Source organism: Brienomyrus brachyistius, unplaced genomic scaffold (genome assembly GCF_023856365.1).
Source record: "Brienomyrus brachyistius isolate T26 unplaced genomic scaffold, BBRACH_0.4 scaffold71, whole genome shotgun sequence".
Lineage (NCBI taxonomy): Eukaryota > Metazoa > Chordata > Actinopteri > Osteoglossiformes > Mormyridae > Brienomyrus > Brienomyrus brachyistius.
Window position 1 is genome coordinate 1,221,993 of NW_026042346.1, and position 20,651 is coordinate 1,242,643.

The window sequence follows — 20,651 nt, forward strand, 5'->3', positions numbered from 1 at the left end:
GTTTTGTCCCAAGCTTAGTACAAGTGGCTCGTTGTTGTTCGTCTCGGTTTTGGGGACTGTTTCAAATTCTGGCAGTGAGTACATGAGTGAGTAAATCCTCAAGATATCTAAATTATTATGAAGCTGTAACCTGTTAAAACTGAATGTATTTTTTAAAACCCCAAAGTAATGGAGTGTCGTATTTCGCCACAAATTCTGCCCTGGCTCCTCTCCCCATGCCGGGCTGGCTGTCACACGCAGACTGTAGATCCCCGCAGGAAACGCCGGGCTGCGTCGTCACCATCAGATTTCGGCTGCGGAAAAGCACGTTTGCGGGACTTTGCTCTCCCTCCGCTGCGAACTGTCGCCTGCGCAGACGGCGCAGCCCACGCAGACAACGCAGCCTCCTAAGCCTGCAGAGTGCGGTCCTTCCCGTTAGATGCGCTCATCGGAGAGAGAGGGAGAGAGAGAGAGAGCGAGGGAGGGAGAAAAAAAAGAAGAGGAGAGGGATCCGTAAGACTCTCCGAGTTCTGCCATTTTGTCTGGATTCCTACTGATTCAGGATTGAGAAAACGAAGGAAAATCTGCGCCGACAATGAGCTGATGTTGGCTGGGATCCAGGCTTAAACAACAAATTGAATATATATTTATTTTTGGTGGGGAAAAAAACTAGTTGCTTGTTTACAAACTCGCTCTAGTTAAACTTCATAGCCATCGCGCTTCAGGGGTAAGTTTGGATGTACTGTTTGTTTGTTTTGGTAAACTGCAACCACGTTATGCAAATATAAGATACTGTACTTTCCACGCTATCAAGTATTTAGCTAATTGTCGAGATACTTTGTTTCTTTTGAATATGTTCACCACGTTTGTTCGAACACATTTGGTTAACTGGACTTGAAAAGTTGTGTGTGTCGTTCACTTTAAACCTATACAAAAACTGAGATTGAAACACTGGATTTGTGACCTTTAATTCCTCCACGGAATCTGCCAAGGGATTACAGTTTTCAGCATGGTTTCAGTTTGGTGAAAGGGGACGAAATTATGTCTCGGTAACCCCCCCCTTCCCCAGCAACACTATCCTGCTGCATCGCCCCGATGCTGAGGGGAGACCCGGTCATCACCGGTGCATCAATTCGGTGACAGTCATCCTACGCTTGAACGACTCGGAACCGCAGTGTCTCCCCGGCCGGTCGATGCGCTGTTCCGCTCTGTTCGCGCAGTCTGCCGTTTAAATGCGCATGAATTTTTGATGAATTTTATTGAAATGTTTTTCCTTGGGATTACATCATTTATACAAGACTATAAACGCCGCTCGTTGAATGCGTGTAGGAATGGGTTTTATTGCTTCTTGCGAAAGTTATTTGCATAACACAAGTGCCACTATGTGTGTTTGTAAAGTCTGGGTGGAGTTATTTTATACAGAATAAGTGAGGGCTGTCGCCCTGTGGAAAATCTGTAGGGGTCTGATTAATCTAAATTTGGAGCCCATTGTCATTGTTTCGCAGTTAGACTGGTTAAAAGTAGTTTTAAAATAGTTTCCCCCCTTCCAATTACAGAAAACTGATTTGCATAGGCCGTACGACACATTTATTTTATACAATGTTAATGCCACCTGAGACTGCAGAAACCGTGGCATTAACTGAAAATATAATTATTTTTGATTCTTGACATCGGTCTGTCAGAGTGGACTGACAAACACTAGGTATGCATCCAACTGGCAAATGATCTTGATGTCAACTACAGGAATTTGAAAACGTAGGACTACACGACTGAGCTCAGCAATCCTCAATAACGCTAATGCAACTTTATGTCAAAGAAATCCAGCGCTGAGATCTCTGCAGTCGCCGCCTGTGGAAATATGTCAGCGAGCAGAGATCCCGACAAGCGACCACAATGCAAACAGCCGGGCGCCCGAACGGCCGTGCAAATCGCTAATGCGTGTTGCCCCCCCTTTGTGGTGTCGGTTTGCGTCCTGTGGGAGCACAGTGCCAGGGGCGGCCTGGCAACCCAAACTCTGCATTGGCGCAGTCCGGTAGATTTCGGATATCTCTCAATTATTGACTACTGGAAGTCCTAGTCATATCATTTGGTGAAGCACACTGCACTGTAATTAACGAGCAGGTCGTGGTTTGGAAATGCCAAGAGCCTGAGGTGGTTGTTTGTTTATTTAATCATCGAATAAAGCATTCATCCCGAATAACTTTAATAGGCACATAAGGAAAAAACGGCTGGTTAATGGTCGTTCAGAGTCTACATGTGATATACCTGCTTTTTTGGGCTGCAGCAGGTAACCTAACCATGGTATAGCAGCTTGCCAACTCACTTCTGAACTGGTTCTCTTATCAGGAGAAGGGATGAATAGCACAATGGTACTGTCCTGGCTGTGACTGTAAAGGATGAGTATATTGAATATATTCATTATAAAAATTCAATATACTGTAGCACAGATTTAAAAATTCAGCCAAAGCCCTTGTATCTTTTTAGAGTTTTGGCTCTTAATAAAGGCCGACGCACATTTTTATGCTACAAGAATAACAGATGTTAAATGTTGACCTTGCGTACACAACTTCATGCATATGGAATGTAGGAATTTTCAAGCATATGACGAGTTTTGGGATTTCACTGCAAAAAATAACAACAATGTTTGAGTAGCTAAGAGCGCTGTCATTTTTAAAGGCTCAGTGGGCGATTTTATTCCTCTGGCATGTTCTGGAATGTTCTTTTTCCTTCCTACAACGCTCAGCAGCAGCACTTTGGAATAATCAGTGGGTCAGAACTGGAGCCATACCAGTTCAGTTTGAGTGACACTGTGTCTGTAGTTTAATAGTGTAGTAGTTCTGTTTTTGCTGGTGTCACTGGTATGAAAAGCGGTTTGTGTTGTGGATTTCACTTTATCCCTCTTCTGTTGCGATAGTAGTAAGTGTCAATACCATAAAATAGCCTGACTAAAAAAAAAATAATTCTATTTATGTAAATATACTTGTTGTGTACTTGCTGCTGAAAGGCAAGCCACAGACATTGCTTACTAATAACATTCATTATGACACGTTAAAACTAATTTTAAGAGAATCAATTTGGCTGAGAGGGTTTTGAGTCTGGTAAAGAGCGACTTAGACAGTCCGTTAAAGGGCACACTGGTCGTTTCATGGCAGCTGTTCACGTTTCATTAATTTTGTCTGTGTGTTTGTTTGGACCCAGACTGTGATTCACTGTGTGGAAAGGAAGTCCAGTGTTTCTTGCATGCATTTGGGATCCACTGAAGGAATGCTCAGTATGTCATGCCTCTGGTGAGGCCCCCCACCGTCCAGGCTTGCTGCCCCTCCCCAGATCTGGATCTGCGAGAGGCAGGAGGCATCGGGACGTAGCTCCGAGACATGAATGTCTGTCGTAGTGGATTGGTGTTTAAGTTTTTGTTTTGCTTTTTTAAACTGAACAAATTTGACAGACTTCGAGTTGACACCCATTACTAGATTGTGAGACTTCCATTTCCCGCTAAAAGCAATCACGGTGCTTTGTGAATTAGAATATTTTTGCCTCAGTGGAAACTGTGGCGAGTCGATGGATGGAAAACAAGACTCATCTATCATCTAGATTATCGTCTTTGCAGCTCGCAGCTTTGTGGTTTCCAGCCTCGAGGCCACCAGTCTCTCTCCTCCAAGGTCCTGATTATTTATTCCTGAGCGTCGAGCCCCCTAGTGGCAGATGCTGGGAATCTTATCTGGCTGTGGCTTTAAATCGGGAACGGTCTTCCCAAACCTTGCGGCTGGTGGGATTGGGGCGGTGTTTAGGGGGGGGGACTTATCAGGGCCGAGAAGAAATGATGATTACAGCCTGGGAGCCAAGCAGACAGGCCTGGCTGACCCCTGGCTCAGACTCTGTATTTAACTCAGCGTCGCTGCTCTGGGCTGCTTACAGCTCATTGCTCCGCTGGCAGGAACGTACGCCCCTGGAGAGACTGGCTTTTTCACAACATGGAAGGCAACCGTGTCTCTTTTTTAATTCTAATTGGTTACGGAGTTGCTTTCTTTTTTCACTGATTTCACTGCCAGAGTTTTCCAGATGACTGATCATCTTCCATTTGTAACCGTCAATTACGCTTAAACACGGGATTCCCGCTCCGTTACTGTCCTGGCGTACCTGTCTCTCTGAAATTGTCCTGTGTTTCTGTTATTCTGAGCATCTATGAGCAGAACACTCTATCGAAAAGGCGTACTGTTTACACATGTCTGTGTTTTGCCACATTCGTCCCCTGTTATAAATAGATTCTGAGCGGTTTAAGTTAAATTACAGTGAAAATCTCTGCCAAGGATAAACGGTACCATTTGCTACACTGACATGCAGGCTTTTAACAGGATGAGCCTCGTTATTTTAAAAATGACAGGCATTACTCGGCAGCAATCAGCTGATTTAGGCTGCTATTTATACCCTACGCTCATTGCCTCCAGATGTTCTCCCCTCCTTCAGTGCTAGTGGTTAATATATGGAATGTGGCTCCGAAACACTGCAAAGAATGAGTCACCCCCACTTTAATTTTATGAGGGCTCCCACAAAGTGAGGTTTTGTGTTCTTCCAGATGTTTCCACTGCAAGTACTCAGGGGGAGAGAGACTGCTACAAATACATGCAAAAATGTGATGGAACTCCTAAAGGACCGCACTGTACCTTTAAATAATTTAAGCTTCCCACTCGCCTGCCCAGATGTAATTTTATTGGGGGAAAATTTCAGGAGTGTCTGGGAAATGCTGACAGTGTTCTTCATGCAGGCGATGAACCTGGTGGTGACCTGCCCTGTCACGTGGATGTGACCCTGCACTTCCTGAAGCCAGCAGAGTCAGCACAGGGTCCCGTAGTGCCAGGATTCTTGTGCTTCCTGGTTCTCTGGTATCGCTCACCATAGCTCCCAGTTCTGAAGCTCTTGTGTTACTTCTGTGGCCTGGCACTCCCCCTAGGGTTGAGCAGTTAATTGAATTTCAATTTCAATTACAATTTTGGCTTCCAACGATTATCAAAACAAAATACAGTGATACTTTGGTTTGCGAGCATAATTCGTTCCGGAAACGTGCTTGTAATCCAAAACCCTCATATATCAAAGCGAATTTTCCCATTAGAAATAATGGAAACTCAGATAATTCGTTCCACAACCCAAACATATTCATATAAAAATGATTAATACAAAACATAAATTAAAAATACATAAAACAAATTAACCTGCACTTTTAAAAGAATCGTGGATGGTATGAGAGAGACAAGAGAGGAAAAGAGGGTTATTTTGTTGGACGACTTTCACTATAACTAACGGAATCACGGCTATCTGTTGGCTCACTAGAATCTTTCTTTTTGTGCGACTTTAACAAGGAACCAATCCAATGACAGCCGCTTTTGCCTCCTTTTCGATTTTGTGGAAAAGTGGACATTGCATTGTCGTTAAACAGATTCATCGCTCGCACTGCTACGCCCTTATTCAAGTGGTGCTTTTCTACTAAATTTTGACTGAATGAGTGAGGGACGCCAACTGCGACCGAGTATCGGAGACGATTACCCACAATCCCACAGCGAGAGAGACGTGATATCGTGACGCTCGGCAGAAAATCCGTATACATAATAGTGGTATTGCAAGACCTCGCTCATTTATCACGTTAGAATTTATAAAAAATTTTTTCGTCTTGCAAAACACTTGGAGACCAAGTTTCTCACAATCCAAGGTTTTACTGTAATCGAGAGAAAACAATTATTATGGCTGATTTTGTTTTGCATTGATGCTCCCATTTTTTTTCTTGTTATACATCCAGATCATCCCTTTCAGGCCCTTTTAAATTGTTTCGCAGTTGAATTATATTTAGGATTCATGGCTTCAGGGGCGTCATGGTGGTGCAGTGCTTAGCACTGGTGCCTCACACCTCTGGGACCAGGGTTTGAGTCTCTGTGGTGGCTCCATGTGTGTGAAGTTTGCATGTTCTCCCTGTGTCATTATGGGATTTCCTCTGGGTAATTCCCTGCTTTGCGCCTGTAGCCTCTGGGATAAGCTCTGGAACCTGTGCAACTCTGGATAGGACAAGTGGCTTCAGAAAAGAGATGGGTGGAAATCTACTGTTAAAAAGATAAGATTTTTTTTAAAGTTCAATAAATGCATATATTTCCAAAGTCTGTGAGTAATCATGTTAAATAATCCATCCATCCATCCATCCATCCATCTATCCATTTTCCAAAACCACTTATCATATTCAGGGTCACGCGGGGTCTAGAGCCTATCCTGGAAGTTACAGGTACAAAGCAGGGATTAATCTAGTATGGGGAAGTTACTTTTATACACAGGGCACTCACACACACAGATACACACACACACACACACACACACACACACACACACACACACACACACACACACACACACACACACACCATTCACTCACACATGCACTCCAATTTGATGTAAGTTAAATAATCATCAATCCAATAAAAAAAAAATGTGATTATGATTTTTGCCATAATCAAGCAGCCCTACCCTGGGGGAACATGGGAAGCAGAAAGATCGAGGTCTCTATGTTTACAAGGGATCAAGAACCAAATCTGGGTCTGAATTTGATCCCCTCTCCGCATCGTATTCTCTGCCCTGACCCAAGTCACCAAAGTGGACCCTTGCTGTCATCTTTCGGTCTAGGGTGTGACTGTGAAAGTGGAAAACTGAGCAGGTTGTGTGAGGCTGGTCTGGGTGAAGCTGCCTGTTCCAGCACATAATGTGATTAGAAAGTACAGAGATGCTGCTATTGATCTGATCTCACACATTGTCTGCATTCCAGCAATGAAATGAAAATCCACAGGAAAGTGTTAATTATCACTGTGTACAGTGACCGATATTTAAACTGCTGGACTCAGGTTTTCTTCCCCTTCTGTGTTTGATAAGACAGTCCTTTATGAAATTTAACACAGTTGGCTAATTTAACAGATCCATAAACACTGTTATCTTAGAGGCTGTTGTTGGCCTGCATGACTAAGCCTGTGTATGTGTGCTCAACATCACAACAGGCCAAAGTCCTTGTCTGTATTACTTATTTTCACAAAATTATTTAATTTAGGATTTTAAACTGTGTTTTTGTAAGTAAGGGAAAATGTAAGCGTTGCTATTATGGAATTTGCAGTTCCAGTACTTACCACTAGATGGCGATAGGAAATCATGAATCAGGAAGGGACCATAAAGCACTGTTTGTAATGTGCTGAGTATCAAGTATCATTGAAGTCAGTCCTATAGAATTTTCCTTTCAGTTGTACATGTTACATTTGCAAATGTAATACTGTTAGCCTGATATTTTGCCACTGTTTCTGTAAGTTATCTTTCCTAGGCTATGAATAAATCCATAATTCCAATAAAAATGTACAAATTCACTGAGATCTCTTTTCTTTTGTTTGTCAACAGCAGTGCTGTCCTGTGTGGCGTATGCAGCCGGGCTCCCGTCCTGTGTCTTTGGTGCTGGCATCCCACAACCATGTGTTCCACCAACCATCCAAACTGGGTGACCTTTGAGGATGAGGAGGCGGCACGCTCTCCTTCCCAGAAGCCCCTTCAGTCTCCCACTGCCAGCTTGGGGTCAGTTCCCAGGCCCAATGGGCTCAGACTGATTCTGCCTTCTCTGAGCGGCTCCTCCTGGGGTTCTCCCAGTCCACTGGACTCACCACAAATGCACTTTAGCTACGACGGCGGCTCCTGCGTGCCCAGCAACACCCCCTTGTGCACGCCCGTAAGGGAGATGCCCACCAGCTTTTCCTTCTTCCAATGTGCCCCCCCAGGAGATCAGAGTGCTGCCCCAAGCTTCTCCAATGCGTCCACAGCCACTCTGCCCTCGCCAGCCCCAGAGCAGCACACGCCTCAGTCCACAGGGAACTCGTCCGAGGGGTGGAACCCATTTCTGGCATCCCGGGATGACCGGGACCACTTCAGTCCATTCTGGAGCGAGGGGAATGCCGAGTCTGGGGGCTCCTCCTCAGACTCAGACTCGGGGTCCAGCCTACCCCGCTTCTTTATCAGGACCAAGGATGGTTACGGGCCGCCGCCGGACCACATCCAGAACTCCTACTCCTACATCTGCCAAAAGCTCGAGCGGTTACGTGCCGAGGGTGAGGATGGTAAGGAAGCAGGCAGAGAGGGAGATGAGGGAGAACATATGGAGAGACTAAGAGCTGAGGAGGTAGAGGGAAATCCCAGCTTTGTCCCGCAGGGACTGTTCCGCAGCCAGCAGAGACATGGCTGGCCCATGATGCTCCGTATTCCTGAGCGGAAAAACCGCATGTCCTCCCGGCAGTGGGGGCCGATTTACCTACAGCTGCTGCCTGGGGGGGTGCTGCAAATGTACTATGAAAAAGGTCTAGAGAAGCCCTTCAAGGAGCTCCAGCTACACTCCCACTGCCAGTTATCCCTCCCCAAGCTGGAGGGCTACCATGAGCCACGTAAGATCTACACAGTGAAGCTGGAACACATATGCTACACTGAGCGCCGGCGCTACCACCCCCGGCCGGAAGTGACGCATGAGGCAGAGGCGGAGCAGCTGCTGAAGTTTGGCACCACCGAGCACGGGGATATGGAGGACCTGGTGGCGTCTGTGGAGGAGGAGCTGATGAAGTTGCCCGCGCTTGCCCAGACTCGTCGGCACTACGAGGAGCAGGAGATGTCGCTGAGGATCGTCGACCACCTCTGGGTTAGGCTGGACAAGGACGGGAACCTGCTGGAGCGGTCGGCTGTCAGCCACATTTACTGCCTCGCCTTCCTGAATGGGGCTGGAGAATGTTTCATGGCGCTAAATGACCAACAACTGCTTCACAGGAACCCTGAGTACGGCTCAGAGAAGGAGGGTGAGGAGGAAGGCTTGTGGATGGAGATCACAGACTGCTACTTCCATGCCTGTGTCAACAAAGCGGAGTTCCAGAAGTCCCGGCTGGTGAAGTTCTCACCACCGGATGCCTGCAGCGTGGAGCTGATGCGATATAAGACCGTGTCTATTGGTTCTGGAGAACCACCCTTCTCTGTCAAGGCCGTGGTCACTGTGCAAGGCGCCTATGTGGAGCTCCAGGCCTTCCTCACCATGACGCCCTCCTTCATCTCCTCATCCGAGAGCAACCTCGACTTGTCGCTGCCTTGTGAGAATATTCTTCTTCGGGTCCCAGTGCCGGAAGATTGGGTGAAGGTGTCGCGCACGGTTGCCCTACTGAGGCAGAAGTACCTAAAGGCCCGAATGAACCGCAACGCTTGCCTGGGATCCATCAATGCTGCAGACACCCAACCTGTCATGCAGGTGTCCGTGGGGACCGTCAAGTACGAGAATGTGTACCGTGCCATCGTGTGGAGAATCGACAGGCTACCCGCGAAGAACACTGGTAAGTGCACCTCGGTAACCACAGCAAATACCTGTCCACTTTCTACCTGCATGTGAGATGCTTCTCAACTGCCACACCCAAAGTCGAGTAATATTATAGCCCAGACTGGAAGGCTAGCACATAGTCGCAGGACCGAACCATCCTTTTAAAACCATATGGAACTACTTCGCTAATGATTTTATTCACAGCTAATTTCAATCTCAACTTTTAAGGGTCCTACAGGCTACGTCTCTTAAGGGTCCTGTCAAGGTCCTCCTGGGATTTGGACCATTATGAACTTTTCTACTGAATCAGTACTTTCCCTACCTAGAATTAACATCACATACATCCTGTCAGTTTGCTGTCGTAAGGGTGATCGCTGTCTCACCAGTGTTCTGGTGAGCAAGAAAGTCAACTGTAGGGTTTGTTGTTGTAAGTGAATTTGGCTTGTTTACAACATAACTATGTTCTACACACCCCAGCGATGGACCAGCCACATTCCTTCTCCTGCAAGCTTGAGCTGGGTTCGGATCAGGAGATCCCAAATGACTGGTACCCGTTTGTCACCGTGGAGTTCGAGCTGGCAGACACCTTGGTGTCCCGCACAAGGGTGAAGTCGCTTGGCACGGAGAGTGACATCCAGCCGCAGAAGCACATAGGGACGAAGGCGTATTACCACTGTCAGGTAAAAGTGGGGTTTCGGGGATGTCATCTACATGCAGCTGTACGTTCAAACCCCATAACCGGGCAAATAAAATAGGAGAGCAATAGAAGCAAAAGATCAGCTACACCCACTCTCGTTCTAAATTACATTGTTATGCTGCATACCCGGATCGAATGACACAGCGCAGTTTTCCCAACTATACCTTGTCATCCGTAAACGAGTACACAACCGAGCGCTCAGGCTCAGACGGACCCTCTGACAGCTACGCAACTGTGGATTTCTAAATTCTCTTGTCTGCCTTTCAGGTGGAGATTGAAAAGAAGTGGATAGAGACAGAATCTCAGAGGCAATCTGACTGCACGATACAGTGATCTTCCTCAGCGTCCCGACAAAATAAAAGAACCCTTTCCCCTCCTTAAGAAATGCACCCTGGACACCTTGCTGAATATTCTTTGCACCAAACAAAGACAAAAAAGAAGAATTTGTCAGAAGAGAATGTATTTGGAAGAGCCGATATGAATTTCCGAACTGATGTTCTTGTGTACTTTCAGTATACTGTGTGCTATTTAACTCGTGTCACATTTACATTCCAATATACACATTTTTTTGTTGTTTTTATAACAATTTAGTTAAACTACACTGACGGGATATTCCTCTGAGTTGTGTGATCCGATAAAACTGGGAATCAAGAGCACATGACATTTAAATAACCTTACTGCAATTTCTCCTGCTTGCTGGGGGCAAAACAGAGGAGTTGCCCTTTTGTAAGATAGAGAAAATGTCCCCTTTTTAGCAAAATGATAGATATACTCACAGCAGCATTTCGTTTCTTCCCAGGAATACTGCACACAGCCAGGCTTCCTCCAAAACTGCAATAAATTGCACTCTTATATTGTATTGGTACTAGTTAAGCTTAATGTCCTGATTGCAGTTTTAGAGTATGTAATGCAGTGGCCAGAGCACTGCATTCGGGTTATGAGGATGTGGATTTAAGTCTTTGGTGAGAATACTGCTGTTTCTTGAGTTCGTTTCAAAACTCAAGTAAAAAAATATATATATACAAATGATTTAGGAATGTTTAAAGAAAGTATCTATGAGCTGCATCACTAAATGGTGAAGCAGAAAGAACCGGAAATATGTAACAATTTAAAAACAATTGTGGGTGCAGTTCCCTCAAGTTAAAAAGTCAATCGTACGTGCTTGATGCCTTAGATTCAGTCATCTAACTGTTGTAGATGAGTGAACCTAACTTGACTTGTAGTAGTAACTGCGACGGGATTCTGGTCCTTCTTTCTACACAACGCATAGTTAACAAAGCTCTTACAAGGACACGACGAAGGCGCATGTCCTCTAACATCTACTCTGCATTCACCGAGTCACGGGTGTATTAACTTTGGCATGCACGACAAACAACCAGCTCCGCCGTTAATATGGGATAGAGAAAGCCGTGGTACAACGCAGCGGAAGGAGCATGACAGAAGCTGAAAAGTGGGGTTTTGTTTTGTCCTGTAGCCGCAATACTGCAATAAAACAAAATACCGATTTACTATAAAACGTATTGGAGTTACTAACGTACAAAGTCGAGAAGACAACATGTAGCTGCTTCATATGAATGAAACGATACAATAAATTAATGGATGAATATATTTCACCCTACTTCCAAAAATAACACCATCATTGCAATGGCATTTAAATTATTCCGAAGCGTCAGGTTAAAGGAACAATACAATAAACTAAGCCTCGTCATTTAGACATATACTCTGATTATCCTGAAAATAGACAAAGCTGGCGCTCGTCATATAAATTAAGCCCATTAAGTCACTTTGTGTCTTAGAGGCGTTTTACTCTGAGAGTATAGACAACATGTAAGATAACTGATTTCGTGACAGATGTAAGGTTTTAAAGAAATAGTGACGGTTCGTAGTAATTACAATGCTGTCAAACTCCAACACAGTTGTAAGTACCTACATAAAGCGGCTAAATCTGGTGACATTTGTAACCCGCTTTACTAATAAACCCGGTGATGTATGGTAGCCGATATTTATCAGCAACTGTTAGGTTACAAAACCCAAATGAGCATTTAGATTAAAAAGCTATTATTATCAATCAGTTCGGTTCCCGCTTGCCAATTAGCGAGTTTTCTAGGTAACTCATGTGTATTTGCCGTAAAGAGGGGTTCCTAGGAGGCTTAGACACAGTCCGTAAAACATTTTAAAGGCTGCCAGTTTATTGCATTATTTTGGTTATTAATTATGTTGAGCTTATGGTCTGATGAATTTCGCTTTTTGCACGGTAATATCAATGTACCACAGAGTCACAATTTATCAGCTTACATTTGTGATAAGCGCATCGGTGCGTACATCTTTGTGTAATAAGAGCGCCTAACTAACGCGCATGGAAACGTGTTTGGACAGCGTGATTGTATAGTGTTATGAACCACAATAAAGCACGACGTTGTTTCCCCTCCCCATCTTTTTGCAACGCGCCCTCTTCCAGTCCAAACTGTACATGTCAGTCATTGACGATGTGATAGAGAGCGTCAGGGAGCTGTTTCAGGACGAAGGGATCGAGGATCGGGTTCTTGAGGACCTCAGGCAGGTGAGACCCCTCTGTGCCATTTATCGAGGAGAAGATTAAAAGGACGCAATACACCAAGCTTAAGGGTATCTCGCTGTTATATCTAGTTCAGCGTTTCCCAATCCGATGCTCGGGGACCCACAGGGGGTCCATGTTTTTGCTCCCTCTGAGTTCCCTGGCAGACGGTACACGTTTTTGCTTCCTCCCAACTTCCTACCGTGGACCGGATTGGGTAACACTGGCCTAGTTGAATTAATTTACAGGGTCATGCAATATGTATGTATGTTAGAAATGAAGGCAGGATTATGCTCTGTCAATCACCGCCTGAGAACCCAGGCAGCAACCGATGAGATGTGGCTTAAGTTGGTGGCTGACTGACAGCGTAAAATGATGTATTCTTATTTGTGCCACCCGTTCTTATACAGTTTATTATAATAAAACCTGTCAGATGTCTGGAAAAAACAGGTGGAGCCGAGAGACCAGCAGATCCGCCATTCTGCCCTGTGATTTGTTTCTTTTGTGTAGCTCTGGGAGTCTAAGGTCATGCAGTCAAAAGCAGTGGAAGGTTTTATGAAAGGTGCCATCAACCCAAACAACTTTGTGCTACAGCTTCCTGCAAATTATTCTCAAAGCCTCCATAAACCCACAGGTCAGCCACGTGTCTGTCATCTCCAGATAATTTACTACATCCCTGTATCGATTGTAGTCTCAACATGTCCTTCGTGAGACTTGCCTATTACAAGAAATTCCCAGCCTTGGTATTACGTAGATTGGGTTACTTATTGTAAATTCCTGCAAAGACGCAGTTGACGTAGTCCTGTCTGTATTCTCTAGCCTCGATCGTCATTCCTGCTGGGCAGACTCTTCAGAATTTCGCCACCAAAGCAGTAAGTAATTCTCGGGACTGGTTAAGCTAGGCTAGGAAAGCGGAAGGTGAAATATGGTTTTCAGACTCCTCCGTTGCAGCATGTGGCACGTTACCAGCTAGCGCCTCCTTGGAGACGGAGCAGATGCCTCTGACGCTGAAGGCTATAACTTATTTGAAATTCGAGTTGTTAGCCTTATTGCCAGGGAGCGTCTCGGAACACGCACTTTGCTTCCAGACCGCGCTGTGTCAAAAATGGAGAAGGATGGAGTGTCAACAACCTCAGAGCTTTTTACACGACTTTAATGAAGCTATTTTCCTATTCCAGCTAGTTGTATTAGACGGCTTATCGTTTATGTGTGTGTGTGTATATGTGTGTGTGTGTGTGTGTGTGTGTGTGTGTATGTATGGCAAGGATGCCTGAGATGATAAAAGATGATAAAATCCCTTTTTGTTATATGCCGTATGGTTCTGACATTTATTTGGGTGTGTTTATTTTTAGGCACCCATGTAAATTTTATTTTCTTACTAAATGCGTATGTCTGATGCAGAGTGAGGAGGCAGAGAATTATCCCTCGCTTAGTGTCTGAAATAGTCTGCCAGGGTCTGTTTTGATGGGGGACACGCCGGGTCATAGTGACACGTGTTCACTGCCTGAGGCACGGAGCAATTTTAACATGGATGGGAACAAAGAAACTAATTTTAAGAATGGCATCAAGGGTTTGGCTTCCCAAAATTTAGTTTAATTTTTCATGGTAATACCTATAACTTTCAAGGAGTGATAAGTAACAAACTCTGGACTGTATTCCCTTTGTTCTATAAGATGTAAACAGTAGATTTTCATTTTCTTTTTTCACATGCGGCTTGGTCATAATGCTCTCCATCCTCTTAGTCGTTCTTTCATTACCTTGCAAGCATAAATCCACCCTTTACCAGTAATGCGCTGTTATTGTTAATATCATACTTTAGGTTCCATGTCATCATGACTCTAGTTAATTGGGGGTGAGTTTTTTTTTTTTTTTTCCTGGTTATATCTGAAATAATCGAATCCTTGTGTATTTTGCCACCTGTTCAGTACAGCGTGACCTAACTGCGCTAGCGCAGAATAGGCCAGCAGGAGGCGGTAAACTGTACGTCTGAAGTACCCATTCTTCTCACTCTGTCAGAATGGTTCTGGTGCACTCGCCACATTTTCTCTCCCTCCTGGAGTGAGCTACCCCGTCCAGATCCCAGCTGGAGTCACTCTGCAGACCTCGTCAGGTGAGGGGATGTGCGGTGAGATGCAGACGGACACCTCGCATCCGAGACGAGTGGCTGGTTGGTGCCTGTCGCTTTCCCGTCACGATATTACCTTGAGAGCAGGCAGTGTGCATCAAGCTCATTATTTCACACCCTCTCTCTGGATGCTACTTTGGGGTGAAAGTCTGGCCACTCAATTTGTCTCAAATTGCCAGTAATCGTCAGACCCTTGTGATTATGCTTTTTTTTCGCCTTCCCCCTGGAGCATCACACTTCAGCACCAGTGGATGGTAATTAAAAGACTTCTGAAACAATCAGCAACTAAATAGAATCTGCTCAAAACTGCATTTAAAACATTTTCTTCCTTCTGTTTTTAGGCTGTCTCTTGCAATCAGCTTAATCCTACTCTGTGATTATTTTAGACCAGATCATACTAGAGTCTTGCCATTGCAGTCTGTTATTTGCCATGATTGTGCTGTGCTCTAAATCCGACAAGCTTTACTGCTTTACTTTAAAGATCTACAACTTGCCCTGGCTAAGCAATCAGTAAAAGAAAAGGGGAAAAAAAACATATTAGTTTTAAATCTTCCAATACGTTGCATGGTTTCGGAGAGTCTTGTGTAATTAATTACGAGCTCTTCAGAGAACAAGAGATGCCACTGATCTCCAAGTGAGATTCAGGCATCTGCATGCAGGAAAGACTGAAAATAAGCGTACTGTCAAGATTTCACATTATTTGTTATAGAATTAAACCCACAGTGTTGTTTTATATTCAGGAAAAAATACTTGGCTTCTTGTTTTTGATTAACAGGCCTTGCTGCCTGGGAGGCTCTAGTTTTCCTTTGATTGTGTAATGGATTAGAATTGGTTGATTTGGCTTTTGATAATGATGATGATAAATCTGGCTTCAAACCTCACAGTAGGGGGCGCTGTTGTGCATTCTAAATCACTGACCGATTTAACATTTGGGAGAAATATTTGGAGAAACCTGTTAGAGAAGAGTTTTTGTTGCATGAAATCCCCACTAACATGACAGACTGACTGTCTGACGCCAGGCCACCTGTACAAAGTCAACGTTCCGGTGATGGTGACTCAGGCCCCAGCCAGCAACCGCATCCTCCCGCAGCCCATCCAACACGTCCTGGAGCAGAGGGAGCCGGTGGCCCCGCAGGGCGCCGTGGCCAATGTCGCCCCCACTGCTGTCCTGCAGTCGATCCCTCCGCTGACAGCTGACACTTATGCCCCTGCTGCCCCCAGCACGACCCTCCTCCACCCGTCCGAGCCACAGCCCCTCCCCCACCAACCACACCTCTTCCTTGGCCAGGGTGGTGTGCTGCACCCTCCGGGTGCCCTCCAGTCCCAGCTGACTCTGCCTGCTGTGCCCCAGCCCACACTGCTGCCTCCCCCTGCCCCAGTCACTCCAGACAGCCCTGGGGAAGATGAGTTCACGCTGGATGGAATCGAGTTCAGCCCCCAGCCTCTTGACATGAGCCTGCCGTCACCCTTCGCTGCCCAGCTGTCCTCGGGGCAGGCATGTGAAGGGCAGCTGGGAGCTGGACAGGATGAAGTGGGCCAAGATGGGGGGGGCTCCTTGCCTGTAAATGCTGGGGAGGCAAAAGCTCAGCTTGTGGAGCCTGCCAAGGTAACTCCACCCCCCCCCCCCCACACACACACACACACACACATTCTCCATCAGCTACCCTGAATGTGACATTGCTAGCTAAGTTAGGTTGTTAATACCTGTACTGGTACCAGTATGATGTTCTGGTGAATGATGTAGACAGTTTGTCCTAGTTAGAACCGGCTGGTAAGATCGGCTGCTGCCCTGCCTTTTCATCCGAGAAGAGCCTCACCTTCCGCTGTCCTTGTGAAGGTTGTTGAAGCACATAATGTATGCATTCATAAGCACCAGGTCTGACGTCCCCCTATGTGGCTCCATAACCCTTTTGTACCTCTCTGTCTGAAGCATGTGCAGAATATTAACTTTAAGAGGATATTTTTCCATTTCCCCCTATTAGCTGGAGATGGACTTAATGAGGGACTTCAACTACAACGACCTGGAGGCCCTGCCGCAACTGGACGGGGCTTGTGACAGCACCTCGGAGGAGGAGGTGGAGGGGGGGGCAGGGGCCGACGAAGACGAGTTTCTGGGCATGATCAACGCAGAGGCGCTCAAGGCCCTGCAAGAGGCCGAGGGCAGCAGCGAGGACAACGGCTCCAGCAGCGACAGCGACGCTTTGGATGATGCTGTGGAGGAAGTGGAGGAGGTGAGCACTGGGGGGGGGGGGGGCGTGAAGGAACTCCATGACTCCACACACCCCCCAGATGATCAGTGATTTCTCACAGCCCCACTTCTGTATCCCATCAGTTAGAAGCAGGTCATATCCTTCATTTTCAGCCTTTGTCCTATGCAAGGCATCCATAAAATGTACCTAACGGTATTTAGGAATGCCATGATGAAAGACAGAATCTGTGGCTGTACCGGTGTGGAACTGCAGGGCGGCGAGCCTGTGACTCGTGATGGCCTGTCTGCCGTGGTGCTGCTGAAGATGGGGCTGTTGTATCGTTTTTAATGTACCCAAAGTCCTCTCTCCCTGTCTCACACAGACGTCTTGTGTTCGTTGTCCTAACGACGTTAAACCTGTATACCAGCACGAACGCACTACCGTGACTTTATGAAACATTCTAGCAAGCCGTTTGAAGTTTGAAGGCCATCTTGAGTGCCTTTGAAGTGCTTTGATGGTCTCACGAAGCTGGGCATTATCAGGCTGGGCCCTCAGATGGAGGGTGGCCAGGGGGGCCTGGTGTAGGCGTGGTCCTCTTCCTTTGAGGGTTAACTTAAAATTTCACTTCGTCAATAGTGAAACAACCACCAGTATTCTATCTTTACTGTGGGTCACTGCCAGTTTATTTACAGAAGATTAACTCCTACTTCTGTCAGACTTGTCTTTACTTGGATAGTGACCTTTTTAGTGTCTCTTGAAAGGAGTTTTTAAAAAAATTCATTTTAATTCTATGCTTTTTAAGACCCAAGTTTCTATTGCATGAATGTGTTTTGACTGTTAACCTTTTAGTAATCTTTAAAGTTTATTAGTGAGCCTTCATGCTGGGCTGTGTTGCGTTGAGTTGACTTCCCTGTTTCCTGCATTTCTTCCTGTGCAGCGGGGTTTGTGTTGTCCTCAGGGGAGACATGTTTGTTTTCCTTACAATACTCTCATTGACGCAGGACCCCCTTAACTCGGGCGACGACGTGAGCGAGCAGGATGTTCCGGATCTCTTTGACACCGACAATGTTGTTGTGTGTCAGTATGATAAGGTAGGGGGCGCCGCTTCTGAGAGTGTGATGTTTTGCATTGTAAGATTCAGATGGTCCTCTGCTGGCATGCCTGGTGCAAATATTCAAGGGTGTGACGAGCAGTGAATTACTTTGGATCTCATGCTCTTGCTAGGGTATGTTTGCAGACTGTCTGGCAATCCTTACGGAAGGGTTTCAGAAGCAACACTTCATATCAATTACACCCATGTGCAAATGAATTGAAGAGTTGTCGCGTCTATATGCAGACAGAATGATTGCAGTTAAGATGGACATCACAGCCTTGGCTCCGGATTTAAGATCGGGTGAATCCATAAAAATTGTGTGGGAATAACCCAGGATGGGCCACCAGGCCATTGCAGGGCACACATTCACACCATTCATGCCTACCTCAGCATGTTTTTGGACTGCAGGGAAACCAGAGAACCCGGGGGAAACCTCACGACGACACAGGGAGGCATCTGAACCCCAAGGCATTCACTTGAAACCTACATGGATGGCTGAAGCTCAGTCATACCACGCGAGCAGGCCTGCCAATCTGTGGGCTCGGGGCCTCCTCTGTCCATCCACTCAGTCATACCACCCAGCCCTAACCCCACCTGAGCAGGCCTGCCAATCTGTGGGCTCAGGGCCTCCTCTGTCCATCCACTCAGTCATACCACCCAGCCCTAACCCCACCTGAGCAGGCCTGCCAATCTGTGGGCTCAGGGCCTCCTCTGTCCATCCACTCAGTCATACCACCCAGCCCTAACCCCACCTGAGCAGGCCTGCCAATCTGTGGGCTCAGGGCCTCCTCTGTCCATCCACTCAGTCATGCCACCCAGCCCTAACCCCACCTGAGCAGGCCTGCCAATCTGTGGGCTCAGGGCCTCCTCTGTCCATCCACTCAGTCATGCCACCCAGCCCTAACCCCACCTGAGCAGGCCTGCCAATCTGTGGGCTTAGGGCCTCCTCTGTCCATCCACTCAGTCATACCACCCAGCCCTAACCCTACCCAAGCAGGCCTGCCAATCTGTGGGCTCGGGGCCTCCTCTGTCCATCCACTCAGTCATACCACCCAGCCCTAACCCCACCCGAGCAGCCCTAACCTCACCCGAGCAGGCCTGCCAATCTGCGGGCTCGGGGCCTCCTCTGTCCATCCACTCGTCATGCTCTCTGCCCTGTTGGCTGTGCAAACTAGCAGGGCCCAGGCCACTGCATGCATATTGTGTGACAGCTTGTTTCAATTAATTTGCACAAGGGTGTTTTAGGTGATTTAGTAAGTAGCAGGGAGTGATAGTCAGTCATTTTAGGTCATTTTCCATCCTCAGTTATACATCTTTTAATAATTCAAAGTGTATTGCCCCAGAGATTTGGAAGCTAATTTTTATGTGTGTAGATGGTTTTCTTTATGGCCACCAGAGGAGCAGACGTACACGCACCAATGAAATTACCTGGAAGACGCTTGTGAGCATGTGCGGCCCAGGCTCTGCATGTGAAGGTCTCCATGGAAACCAAACTCTGCCTCTTTTTTCAGATTCATCGCAGCAAGAACAGGTGGAAGTTCTACCTGAAGGACGGGGTGATGTGTTTTGGGGGAAAAGACTACGTTTTCTCCAAAGCGGTAGGAGAGGCTGAGTGGTGAAGATGGAGACAAAAAATGAAGGCTGAGCTGCGTTTGAAGAAAGAGAGGCAATGCCTCGGATGCAGTGTGAAAATATTTAATGGTTAGAGAGTGAAATGTGTAGGAATTATACCATTAAAGGTGGTAAACTAAGAAAAGGACTATCCGCTTTTGGATATAAGGTGGATGTATACTTTAGTTTTGCAGTGAAATTTCTGTTCTCTGTAAAGTTTGAAAATGTAGGTAAATTCTTTGGCATCAGGCTGCCAGATTTCTGTTTGTGATCATTTTGAGCTCTTGCACAAAATATGTGCGGTGATGGCTGACAGGGTGGCTTAGATCTGAAACTACGCTGTATAGGATTGTTTCAGGATTGGCTGTCAGCATTTTCAAGTGCCTGTTCCAATGGTTTTTGCGCAAAAAATAACATTGACAAACACAGCTTGCTTCCTACTGTTTTGTTCTAAATTAAGCTCTGAAATGTTTGAAAATGGGGACATTTTTCCTGATGCCTGACTGAAAGCTTTTGCCTGGTAAATATTGCACCTTCATCATCGCCATTGTATCTTTGGAAATGGCTGTTCATGTATGTACATGTGCTCCTATACCGTGCGTCTTGTGACTGTGAGATGCTGCTCGTACAGACAGGATCCATCCCCTTTACCTGTTAATGGTAGACTGTGGGAGGCTAATTCTGCTGTTAGCACCTGTGGGGGGGTGGGGATGGGGGTTGAATCGAATGCCAGAAATCCAATCCAAGTCAATGATATGGAGAGTGCACTCAGCCTGTCAGGATGGGGGGTGTCTCCTAGAGCGCATGTCTGCCCTACATGGAGTGCCAATTGACGCTCCATGACGCCAGTGTGAATCTACGCGCCTGACTCTCCAGTTTCAATTCTCACTGTCTTCGAGGGCTGGAGCTCAGTGGCACAGTGCTGGGTCAAGGGCTCCCTGTGCTCTCTGGTAATTGCCAAAAGGCAGCCGCCCGCCGCGAAAGCGTCGGCTGCCCTCCCCTCCTCCACCGGGGTGCCCACCACACGTGTTCACCGAGACGTCCCAATTGAGCCATC

At 46.4% G+C, this 20,651-nt stretch overlaps 2 protein-coding genes across 3 annotated transcripts; both read left to right on the top strand.

Annotated features, from left to right (window-relative positions):
- Positions 1-391: 391 nt before the first annotated feature.
- LOC125726407 (stonin-1) lies at positions 392-11,538 on the top strand. 2 transcript variants are annotated; one of them, XM_049002743.1, is made up of 4 exons: positions 392-706; positions 7,390-9,341; positions 9,803-10,005; positions 10,290-11,538. In XM_049002743.1, the coding sequence occupies exons 2-4, from the start codon at positions 7,460-7,462 to the stop codon at positions 10,353-10,355; spliced, it is 2,151 nt and encodes a 716-aa protein (XP_048858700.1). In that variant the 5' UTR covers positions 392-706; positions 7,390-7,459; the 3' UTR covers positions 10,356-11,538. The 2 variants fall into 2 exon arrangements, with proteins under 2 accessions (XP_048858700.1, XP_048858701.1); XM_049002744.1 differs by having other exon boundaries at positions 7,393-9,341.
- A 150-nt stretch (positions 11,539-11,688) lies between these two features.
- On the top strand, positions 11,689-20,255 carry gtf2a1l (general transcription factor IIA, 1-like). The gene is made up of 9 exons (XM_049002745.1): positions 11,689-11,940; positions 12,481-12,582; positions 13,087-13,210; positions 13,396-13,448; positions 14,593-14,686; positions 15,721-16,307; positions 16,684-16,932; positions 17,892-17,981; positions 19,495-20,255. The coding sequence occupies exons 1-9, from the start codon at positions 11,917-11,919 to the stop codon at positions 19,600-19,602; spliced, it is 1,431 nt and encodes a 476-aa protein (XP_048858702.1). The 5' UTR covers positions 11,689-11,916; the 3' UTR covers positions 19,603-20,255.
- Positions 20,256-20,651: the final 396 nt, after the last annotated feature.